Source organism: Belonocnema kinseyi, chromosome 2 (genome assembly GCF_010883055.1).
Source record: "Belonocnema kinseyi isolate 2016_QV_RU_SX_M_011 chromosome 2, B_treatae_v1, whole genome shotgun sequence".
Lineage (NCBI taxonomy): Eukaryota > Metazoa > Arthropoda > Insecta > Hymenoptera > Cynipidae > Belonocnema > Belonocnema kinseyi.
Window position 1 is genome coordinate 107416556 of NC_046658.1, and position 12540 is coordinate 107429095.

The 12540-nt window shown below is 31.1% G+C and overlaps 2 protein-coding genes across 2 annotated transcripts in view; both read right to left on the reverse strand.

The window, feature by feature from the left end:
• LOC117182933 (odorant receptor 46a-like) overlaps nt 1–7366 on the reverse strand; it is a 30975-nt gene extending 23609 nt beyond the window's left edge. Inside the window, exons 1-2 of the mRNA XM_033376048.1 lie at nt 6822–7366; nt 4165–4548 (exon numbers count right to left, since the gene is read on the reverse strand). Coding sequence (XP_033231939.1) covers nt 4165–4548; nt 6822–7237 — 800 coding nt within the window. The 5' untranslated portion in view covers nt 7238–7366. The remainder of the gene's footprint in view (nt 1–4164; nt 4549–6821) is intronic.
• A 4051-nt stretch (nt 7367–11417) lies between these two features.
• LOC117182934 lies at nt 11418–12188 on the reverse strand. The gene has a single exon (XM_033376049.1). The coding sequence runs from the start codon at nt 12186–12188 to the stop codon at nt 11418–11420; it is 771 nt and encodes a 256-aa protein (XP_033231940.1).
• Between the last annotated feature and the right edge of the window lie 352 nt (nt 12189–12540).

A 12540-nucleotide genomic window follows, 5' to 3' on the forward strand; every position in this document is an offset into this window, starting at 1 on the left:
CACGACTCGAACTTCGGTTTTCTCAGGTTTTCTGCTTCACGATAATTGCTGATCTGAAAGCTTCGGAAAATTTCAGTAGTCTTCTATTTATATGTCGATCCCCATTTGAAATAAATTGAAACGATTAGTTTTCTGTAAAAAAATGAGTTTTGAATAAAATACATAAATTAGAAAAATTTTTTAAAAATTGTTTTCAACAAAATGGTAAAATATTTAAACAAAAAGTTAAATTTTCATCCAAAAAGCTGAATTGTATACTAAAAAACGTGTTTTCTATCAAACACATCAATTTTGCACAAAAGAAATTTATTTTCCACCAAAATTAATTTTCTATACAAAAAATTAATGTTTAATCATAGTTAAATTTTCGACAAAAAATATTAATTTTCTACCAAGAAAGACGTGTATTCAATAAAATACACAAAATTTCATCTAAAATTATCACTTTTCAACGAAACATAGAATATTTAAATTTGTAGTCAAACAAAATTAATTGATGAACAAACATCGTTAAAATTCTTTGAAATCGCTTTAAGTTACTAAAATTAATTGAAAATTCCTTGGTATGTTTTGAAACATCCTAAAATATTCAAAATCCTTTAAAATATCTTGAAAATTCCTTGTAATTTTAAAAATACCCTCAAAAATTTCAAATCTTTTAAAATCTCGTAATAAATTATAGAAATAAATTGAAAATTCCTTGGAATCTATTAAAATTTTCTGAAATATATCAAATCTTTCAAAATCTCATATTAAATTACCGTAATTAATTGAAAATTCTTTAAAATTAAGAAAATAATTTGAAAATTCCTTGACATTTTTTAAAACATCCTCAAATCTGTAAAAAGCTTTTGAAGTCTCTTGAAATCTTTTAAAGCTCTTGAAAATATCTTAAAATTTGTAAAAAACCATGAAATATTTTAAATCCTTTAAAATCTCATATTAAATTTTATTATTATTATTACACCATTAAGCCATTTCCCTTTCGGGGTAGGCGTGACTCACTCGGCAGGGAAAAGGAGTAGTGTGTGGAAGGGATAGAGATTTTTCAGATTAATCCAGAATTCTCGTGCTATTTAAGTAAATAACACGTTCGTTCCGCAATACTGCTCCGACCCAGGTTGCTGATCAATCTGTTTAGCAATCACCCCAAGCGAAGAACCTAACGAAGTCGTTATGTAAGGTTCCCCAATTGGGTCCATTAGTGGCCAAGGTCTTTTATTTCAGGCGTCATTCACTCTACTGACACTCTTTTTATTAACGATTTGCTGGCATACTTTCCTGTCCTGGCATACTTCTCTAGCTTCTTTTATGTCCGTGCATTTTTTCATGCAGGCTCGCGTGTTTCTGTGACTTCTTATGTCTCTTCTAACTAGGGTCTCATTCACACATTCTAACCATTCTTTCCACGGTCTACCTCTGGGCACGCTGCCATTCACTTTACCTTGATACACTTGTTTCGTTAGTCGTTCATTTGGCATTCTCTCAACATGTCCGAACCATCTTAACCGATTTCTTTTCCATGTGTCCACTAGCGTCTCTTCTGCACCACATTCTTTTAGAATTATCTCGTTACTTACTTTGCCCATCAGGGTTTTCCCGCATATTGAGCGCATGAATCTCATGTCAATTGCGTTAATTTTACTCTTATCTTTTTCATGATAAGTCCATGTCTCGCTACCGTATAGTAGAGTCGGTACAAATATAGAATTATGTATTGCCATTTTAGCTTTATTTGATATATTTTTACTTCTGATAAGGGGACCTGCTCTACCAATAACCTTCTTACCTTCGTTTATGCGTGCATCTAATTCCTCATTTATCTTCCCGTTCCTGGTACAGTCTGTCAAGTTAAGGCGTGGGTGGCTTACGGTGCTTAATAAGTTAATCCCTCTGTAATTATTGCAGTCGCTTTTGTCTCCCTTTCTCTTGTATATTGGTACGATAATCTCTTTTTTCTAATCGTCTGGGACGTCTCCCGTCTCGAAACATAAATTTATCAATTCGCATAGTCTGCGTGATATGCACACGCCACCGTGTTTAAGCATTTCAGCGTTAATACCGTCTACCCCAGCAGCTTTACCGTTTTTCAAGTTCTTACTGTAATCAATTTAATATTTCTTGGAACCTTTTCAAATTCTTTCAAATTTTTCGAATACTTCAAAATATTTTGAAATACCTATAACTTTTTTTTAAAGATTTCTAAAGTACTTTGGAATTTTTTAAAATAACCCTTCAAAATTTTTTTTATTTCTTTGAAATTCCTTAAAATTATAAAAATAAGATGAAAATCCTTAGCCCTCTTTTAAAACATCCTTACATATTTAAAATCTTTTGAAATCTTTTGAAATCTCTTGAAATTTTTTAAAGCTCGTGAAAATATGTTGAAATTTCAAAAATACCCTGAAATATTTCGAATTCATAAAAATCTCATATTAAATTACTGTAATCAATTGAAATTTCCTTGAAATCTTTTGAAATTCTCTAAAATTTTTCAAATCTTTCAAAGTCTTTTGAAATACCTAGAACTTTTGTTTAAGATTTCTGAAGTACTTTGAAATTTTTTAAAATAACTCTTCTAAAATTTTTAAAAGTTTTCTAAATTTCAATCTGAAACTTGAAAAAATTTCAAGAAATTTTAAAGGATTTTTAGGGATTTTAAATATTTGAGGATGTTTTAAAAGCTTTCAAGGAATTTACAAATTAATTTTTATAATTTAAAGGAATTTCAAAGAATTAAAAAATTTTTACAAGCGTTATTTTTAAAAATTCAAAAGTACTTTGGAAATCATAAAAAAAAAGTTCTAGGTATCTCAAAAGATTTTAAAGGATTTGAAAAATTTGAGAGAATTTTATAATATTCCAAGGAATTTTAAATTGATTACTGACATTTAGTATGAGATTTTAAAGGATTTGAAATATTTCAGGGTATTTTTAAAATTTCAAGATAATTTCGAGAGTTTTAAAAAATTTCAAGAGATTTAAAAGATTTTTAAGAATTTTAAATATTTGAGGATTTTTTAAAAGATGTCGAGGAATTTTTAATTTATTACAGTAATTTAATATGAGATTATAAAGGATTTGATATACCTTAAGATATTTGAATAGATTCCAAGGTATTTTCAATTGATTTCAATCATTTTGTATGAGAATTTTAAGATTTTCAAGAGATTTGAAAATTTTTAAGAGATTTCAAAGGATTTTAAATATTTTAGGATTTTTAAAACATTCCAAGGCATTTTCAATTAATTTCAATTGGTTAGTATAACATTTTTCAGATTTTCAAGAGCTTTGAAAAATTTCAAGAGATTTTAAAGAATTTCAAATATTTTAGGACATTTGAAAATATTCCAAGGAATTTTCAATTAATTTCAATAACTTGAAGCGATTTCAAATAATTTTAACGTTTTTTTTCTTTATATTTTCTGGTTGAAAGTGGAATTACTTTGTTAGAAATTTAGTTTTTTTGTAGACGATTCATCAATTTAGTTGGAAAAATTTGTTTTCTGAAAATTTAACTATTTTGTAGAAAATTCTCTTTATTTTTGGTAAAATTTTTGTTTTTAACTACAAATTTAACTACTCTATATTTAATTGAAAAGTGATCTTTTCTAGTAAAAAATTTTTGTATTTTATTGAATTCCCTTTTTTTAATTAAAAATGCCTTTTTTAGTATACAATTCAGCTTTTCGTATGCTGATAATTTCTATTTTTCCAAATTCAATTAGATCTTTAAGCTGTAAAGAATATCATATTTATATTGTGTGGGATACTAATTTAACTTTCCTGCTACTAATGCCCACGCGACCGCGCAGGAGCATTGATAGTATTAGTTCCGCATTTGGTGGGCGCGAATGAGATTAATCGCCAAGGATATTAGAATGCTTCAAATTCAAACCCCAAATAAAGTGTAGAAATGTAACAATGCCCAAACTACGAACACAAAATAACATCTTCCAGTCTCCAGTCCGATCATGAAAGATTTGTCCCGAGGTTCTGTTAATTAGAGCTATTTTTATTAAAAACACGGAATTTTCTGTAAAAATGTGTCGCATTAATTCAGTTTTATTAAAAAAACAAATAAAGTGTACGATGTGGGGTTAATGCTATGACACACTAAAAGAAGACTCGTGTTAATGTTCATCGCAATTTTTATCAACTTACTCATATATGATATTGTGATGTCTAACAGTTGCCGAAATCAAATATCTTTCTAATACGTTTTGCTTTCCGACATCAGCCTTTGAAAAATCCTCAGTCCGACGAGAAAACTTGTTCAATCGGTGACGCAAGAATTTCAGTTGACAACATAGTTGGATCATTAATCCAGGTATCAATGTATCGGCAGCTACATGAACACTGGCTGTTACAATATGCCCTAAAAATTCATGAATCCAAGTGATCCAAAAGTATAAATGCACTTTTAAGTTATACGGACGCCACACATTCAACATTTCTATTCTCTCATCTCCTTGTTTAGAAAATATAGCGAAGTACGTTATTATCGTACATATTCCAACACAATTTGAATACCATAGAGTACACTTCCTGCAAAATATAATAGAATTAAACTTCGTATTTATAAGATAAGCATTACCTTTCCGACTCACCCTCTTTATTTAGAATTGCACAATAACGTTTTGAAATCGGACTGATTTTTTCATCAGATTACCACCATTTAGAGATCTGTCTCCTGCTACAATCCAAGTTCCAGTGTAAAATTAATGTATATTTTTTAATTACATTTTTTCAATATCAAATGCTTAAGATTTCTTCTCAAAATATATTCTATTTTCCATAAAAATTTTTGAATTTTTTGCTAAAATGGATTACTTTTTTAACGAAAGAGTTAAGTTTTCAAGCTAAAAACTCGAATGCTTTAGAAGAAAGAATTTTCAAAGAGGACAGAATAATTTCTAACCAAATGGTAGAATTTTCAAATTCTTAAACAAATATGTTCAATCTAAAAGGAACAATTTTCAGCCAAACCATATTAAAATCTTCGATAAAAAAGATAACTTCTTAAAAAAATAGTTGAATTCTTAACAAATTAATTAAATTTCATTAAAAAATTGAATAATGAGAATACATTTCAAATTTTCAAAAAAGTCATCAAAAAAGTTCAGTCTCTCAGCCAACCAGTAGATTTTTTTACCTAAAAGAGATGAATTCTGAACCAAAAATCGAATGGATAAAAGAGAGCGAAGTCTATACTTAGATGCGTTACTTGTGAAATGAAATATCTAATGTTTATAACTGCAAAAATGAAAAGCAGTTATTATAGTTATGTCACCAAAGAAAATGTAATAACTATAATAAATACTTTATATTTTTCAGATAATTGATCTAATTTAAATATAAACATTTTTTTTGCATAATTTCGGTCCAATTTTGAAAATTTCTTGTGTAATTCTAAATAAATCGTCTAGAAGAAGTCGGACAGGAAAGGTTTTTTTTCCTTATAACTGCTATTTTTTTATAACTATTTTTCTTATAACTATAATAATGTCTGTTTAACAGACGTAAACTTAAGAATACTTCACATTCCGAACTATGTATATACACCAAAGTCTCGCTTTCAGTCGAGTGTCGGGGGTTGTCTTCAAATATCCTTGGACTGATTTCGGGGGGATCGAAACGTAAACAGTGAGAGCCACCTGACTCATTTCTAATTGGAATATATATCTATATATAATATCCCAACCGCTCTCGCTCTGCTCCCCTGAGAAACTGAGGAAGCCAGCAGTTCTAGGAAGGCTGAGAACGGGATGACTAAACGCGAGAGTTTGGTGTATATACTAGATTTAGTAATACATTTCTCAAGTAATTTGTATTACCATCAGAAAGATGGTAACCACCGATCAGTATAGATATCTTCTTCACCCATCGTGAAAATAGAAATAAACACTATCAATCTAAGATGACTCTTCAAATAACATAAATTCTTAAAGTCTTTGCAGACTAGATGGGACTATAAATTTAAAAAATTTTAATAACATTTTTTCTTAAAAGGTATTCTCCTTCTCTCCACTGAGAAACAAACTACAGATCTTTCGATTGCCGGTCGGATGCTGTTTCCTTAAGCTACTAGAGAGATCGAAAGAAGAATTCCTTTTCATAAACACGCGCATTTTTTTGCAAGTTGTTACCTATTAATGCAAGTCAATTTTTCAAGAAATCTGTATTATCAGCAGTGATAATAATGATGATAATGCAGATTCCTTGAAAAATTGACTTGTATTAATTTTACGTTATCCACAACTTTTTCCCGGTTACTGAAGTATTCTAATTCAAGATTTTTCAATGGCATTCATTTGATATTATTTCATTTTTAATTGAACAATTTTAGATTTAGCAACAATTAGTCCATTCAATTTTGAACGAAGTAAATTTATAATCGTTGAAAGTATTAAGAGACTTTAATTTTCTAAACTGCACTCTCCTCATTGCAAATTTTTCGTTCTGATTTGAAATAAAATTGAATGATTTTTAAAGATTGAATTCAAAGTTATTCAATATTTCATAAGCTACTAATTTAGACTTATCCAACTTATAAAATATCAAACTGAAATTATTTAATTCTAAACGCCATCAATTAACTAATTATGACATTATTGAAAATTGAATAGGGTTTTTTACAAGGTATATGCGAATAAAAAAATTCCTGGTCAAAAAATAAATTAATCCTAAAGATAGGTATAGATGCTGCAGACAGTTGAAAATATTAAAATAGGGGGAAAAAATCATAAGTGATAAAAACTAATATTTGAGAGTAACATTTTTCTTCAGATTTTAATAAACAATTTTTAATTTTAACTCACCATGCATATTTGTCAAATTTTTCCTGTATTTCTTTTTCTGTAGAATCAAAAGGTTGGCACTGATCTTCCAATAATACTTTTAATAGCCACTTTATATCGTTACTCCTGAGAAAAAGTATTAACGCTTTAACCCAAGCATTAAATAACGTAAACAATAAAAAGCAATTTTCAAGAAATACTTCTGTTGTGTTTTTAGATGTAAATATTATAAGGCACACCAGTGATATGCCAACCGTAAGCATAGCAAGCAAAGCAATAATCCTAAAAGCGGTATAAACGACTTTAAAAAAAGGATTTAAATCCCATGGTTCCCAAAGACCACAAAATTTCATTACAAAGAATGTTGATGGTAAGATGTCTTTCATTGATCTTTTTGATAAAACACTGTCATCTGGTCTTGCATTAATCGGGTTCATCTTAGACTTCTTATCAATAAGGACTTAAAAGTCTTATAAACGTAATGTTTAACACTGGAGCGAAGGAGGATATTCTTTCGCAGACCAATTTTATTGTAGGTACTTAATGTATGTTTTATTCGTTGGAATATAGTACAGAAGTCATCGAAGGCTTGCAACTGAATGATGTGTTTTTAGTCCCCACTTCCTCCAATATTGATTTTAATTTATAATTCTGCATACGAAAGACATATCCATTGCGAAAGACAATGTCGCATTTGTTGTTAAAAGCCGTAATCGATTGTAATTATCTTAATGATAGGATACATTTTACGCCCGAGTATCTTCTCTGTGAACCCTTACGACCATAGAAAACTGTTTTATTATTTAACAAGGCAATTATTCTTACGGAAGTACCATTGCTAATTATAAATATAGACAAGAGTATCTCGACAGTCTCTTGACAAATCTTCATCGTTACTTTTTCGAGAGCCATTCAATTTTATATGTACATAAAAATAAATTTAAAAAGTTTAGATTACTCTAATCGAAGAAAGGGTGATCAAAGCGAAAAAAATGAAGATATTTTCAGTAATAACGGACCAGGATGGCTAAAAATGTGCAAAACGCTTATTGTGTACAAAATCGCTATAGTGATAGAAAGTGATTGTAATAAAAAACAACAATATGTTTTTGCACTGTTAAAAAGAATCTGACAAGCTTTCGCGAGGAACTTCACACGGAAGTATAGTTCCTCAATACGGAAGGTATAATGAAATTTGAAATTCACCTTTTTAAACTTATGAGCGTTTTTATAATTATTTAGAGTGTTCCATCAGATTTTTTTCAAAACAACACCATAGTACATTAAAAAACCTAAATCTGTAATTAAAACATTTTTTCTTTAATGTTATTTGATTGTCTTATATGCACTAATTAAAACTGTCATCCAAAGTATGATTACATTATTTTGTAGCTTGGTGTGAAGTATTATATACAATATTCATTTGTTTTATACAAAAAACGTATAAAACAAATGAATATTTCATGTAATACTTCACACTATGTATAAACTAACCATAATATTTTTTCCTGGGCAGACATTATAATTATCAAAATCTCATAAAACTTATCTAACAATTCTAGAAATGCAATTAACAAATAAGTCTATTTTAGTAAGCGAAAATAATGTTCGTATATTTTTACAGTTTATTTAAGATATTACATATCGCACTGGAAAAGCGTATCAGCTTGATATCAGCAAGAGAATGCATATAGTCCTGTTTTTAAATAGGATTCATGCTTTTATTTCCAAAGTAAAACAAATAAATCTGGGCTCCCACCAGTGGCCTTATTTTATTACTGAGATACGCTAGATTTTCGATTTAAGCCCATGTTTGGTTTACCCTAGACTTAACACAGTTAAAAACTGTATTGCTTGGCTGAACATTTTATTATTTTGATACGGAAGGGGGTAAAAGTGCAGATTAAGTTAGCATAAGCAATAGAAAGGGTAAAAGGCTATATATTACAGACTATATACTAAAATATTTAAGAGACTCTATTAAAGAATATTATTGGGAGGATAATCTGTAGGGCATCAGAACTGCTACATAGAACAAAATACATTAGAAAACCCAATTATGCATCATACGTGTATTTTCTAAAAATAAAATTCTAAACTCTATCGGGGTGGAGTTAATTATATTTTTACTAGGCTGCCTGAATAATCTTTGTGTTATTGAAGGATTTAAAGGGTCTTATGAGAAATACGGAATTAAATAAATAAATCCCTCTGTATGGCCATTTTCTTCATCTGCTTTTCTTTATTTTCTCAAATTGCCCAACTCGTTTTGACTCTAGAACAGAGCCCTCCTGAGGCATAGAGTTAACTTTACTTTCTATCGTTCTAAATGAATACATAAAATTCTTTTTCGGCCTCTGGTTAGAAGTGTGAGACAAAATTAATTTTTAAAGTATTGGAACGTCTTGAGTTTTAAGAGTGCTACAATACATATATATATATATATATATATTTTTTTTGTTTAGTGACAAGAATGGTTATTAAATTAATCAAAATATTCTAGCTAATGCTTATTTGCATTAGAATGAACCTATATTATGTTAGATTCTAACTACTTTCATTTTCATACGAAATCCTTCAGGATATTGTATATTGAATACTATTTAAATATTTTTAGTATCATATATTACATTCCCATCAGAGAAGGTATTAGATTTGTGAAAAAAAAGTCAAGAGAAGAAAAATTTTGCTTTTTGAATGCCCTACAAGATTATCATAACAACTTTTTGAATTTTCTTAAAAAATCGAAAATTCAAATGTTGACAGCGTACAGAATAGTGAAAAATCCAAAAATTACATTTTTTCAGCCAAACTGTGCAAAATGCGGTAAAAGATAATGCAAACATAAATAAACATAAACCAAAAAAGGTTTTAATTACAAAAGCTATACTTTTCAATGAATTTAATTTTCGGTGTTAAGTTGATCTTATCGATATGCAAACTAGTGCTGAGGGAGTGTATACATTTATTCTAAATTATCAAGACCATTTGACAAAATTCCTTTTATTACGACCGCTAAAATCGAAAAAAGAAGAAGAAGTTGCTTATAATTTAGTAGATATTTTCACGGCAATCGGTGCTCTGAGTGTATTACAGTCAGATAATGGAATAGAATTTGCAAATAAAATAATTAACGAATTGAAGAATATGGGGCCTGAGCTGAGGATCGTACATGGAAAACCTCGGCATAGTCAAAGTCAAGGATCCGTTGAACGCGCAAACTAAGATATCTAAAATATACTAACTACATGGATGCAGACTAATCAAACAAAGCACTGGGCAGGAGGTCTTCGATTCCTCCAAATTATGAAAAATCATTCTTTCCGCCAAGGTGTACAACAGTCGCCCTACGAAGCTATATTTGGCTGCAAAGCAAAAGTGGGTTTGAGTACATCGAACCTCCCAAAGGAAGTCATAGGACAGCTCAATACGGAAGAGGATCTAGAAAAATAAAAAACGGAAATCATAAACAGTATGAATAGTACAACATCAATTGATTCAGGTGAGAAAATTTTGTTAAAAATATATTGTTAGAATTCATTTGTTTAATCTTCTTTGCTCCCGACTGGCATATGCAAGCAAGATCGGGCAAGATTCTCGATAATATTTACAGTCTGAGTTTGAGATTTCGCGTAAATCTAAAAACTAAATCACGAGGAATAACAAAGCTGAAAAGAACCATCGTCAATTTGAAGCTTATCAAAGTAATAATTTTATACTAAATCAAGTAATTAAGTATAATCATTTCACAAAATCTAACTAATTTATTGATGAAATATTAGGTTAGAAAATTGGAAACAAATTTAAAATTCGAAATGGTAGAAAATATAAAGAAACTAGTCCAATTGGTCCGTAACCATTAAGACAAGAATAAAGATTATATTTTTTCTTGCCCTGATGGTTATGGCTGTTCGTTATAGTAGCAGTGGATGTCGACGAAGAAAGTTGAGTCACTTTATTGTTAATGTATTTATTAGACTAATACACAAAATATCCAAAACGCAACTCGGCAATACAAGTGGTGACTCACACAAAAGGTTTTCACAAGCGGCGTTAACATGTCAGCGATCAGAAATCGAATCAAAAAAAGCTTGCTTGCTCCGCGATCGATGCCGAGACGAGCAAAACCGAGAACGCCCGAACCCAGCCGACGAGTCGACGCTCAGGAGCGTTCAATAAAAAACCGGCATAATAATTTAATCTCAAACATACCGGCCACCTTGCGAGATTTACCAAAAGATCGCAATAATAATCGCGATAAAGCTTACAAAAAATAATGCAAAAGAGATGCAAGATATCAATAATAAAGATAATTTGATACAATTATGATTCGTTAGAAATAGGCAAGACGACTAATTGTGAGATGGGTCGGTCAAACTCAGAATGCGCAGTCTTTACATGAACGACTCGAACGGCCCCATCTCGTCCTTTAATACATTCAGTAACACGGGCCATTTCCCACTCAGCGGGGGGAAGAGTTACGTTTCTTAAAAGTACAAGATCTCCTACTTTAACATTAGGTCGACGTGAAAACCACTTGGTTCGCTGCTGCGATGATTGTAAATAATCACGAGACCACAAGCGCCAAAAGTTTTCTACAATTGTTTGGTAAAATTGTCAGCGAGACAAGAGATTTTCAGATACATCAAAAACTGAAACGGTAGGTACAACTGTTAACGCTGTCCCACTTAAAAAGTGACCAGGAGTGAGCACCTCGCAACTTTCCGGATCATCATTGGCAGGCACAAGAGGCCAGGAATTTAAACAACTCTCGATTTGGCACAAAAGTGTCTCAAATTCCTCCACCGTTGGAGTAGAATTGGACAATAATATTCGTAAGTGAAGCTTAACGCTTTTGACGCCGGCCTCCCATAGCCCTCCAAAATGTGGGGCGATGGAAGGGATAAAATGCCAAGTTGTGCCATCCGATGTTAAATGAGATATCAAGTTCGGATCTTCTCGAACCTTTCGGAAAGCTTGCGAAAGCTCTCGATCAGCACTGCGAAAATTCGGGCCATTATCACTATATAAATCAGTCGGAATACTGCGTCGCAAAACAAAACGTCTAAATGCGGCAATGAACGAGGCTGTAGTATAATCATGAACTAATTCTAAGTGAATTGCTTTTACAGCAAAGCAAACGAAAATCGAGATCCAAGCCTTGTGCGATTTTATGCCGCGACCCGAACTAGAGCGAACAAAATATGGACCTGCATAGTCAATTCCAGTATGAGAAAAAGGACGTGAGGGTGTCACTCTAGGGGTTGGAAGCTTGCCCATCAATTGAGTTTCCGTTTTAGCCTTATCACGTACGCACACAAGACAGCGATGGACAATCGTCCTAACTTCACTGCGAGCTCTAATAACCCAGTATTTGGTACGAGCCATGTAAAGCGTTAATTGAATTCCGGCGTGTAAGAGGTTGCGATGAAATTGCTCTAATATAAGAGTCGATATCACATGCTTAGGCAAAATGGCGGGAGATTCCTGATACACCGGTAATTTTGATTGACGTAACCGGCCACCAAGACGAATAATTCCATTACAATCGATAAATGGATTAAGCCGTTTCAAAGGAGACTTAGCAGAGAGAGACTCATCATTCTTTAAAAAAGTAATGTCGTGAGCAAACGATTAGGATTGAACGTAACGTATCCAGAATAACGAGGAATCATTTATCTCAGTAGCAGACAAATATCTAGGGAAAACAACTTTTTCTTTGAAAATTTTAACGGCACGC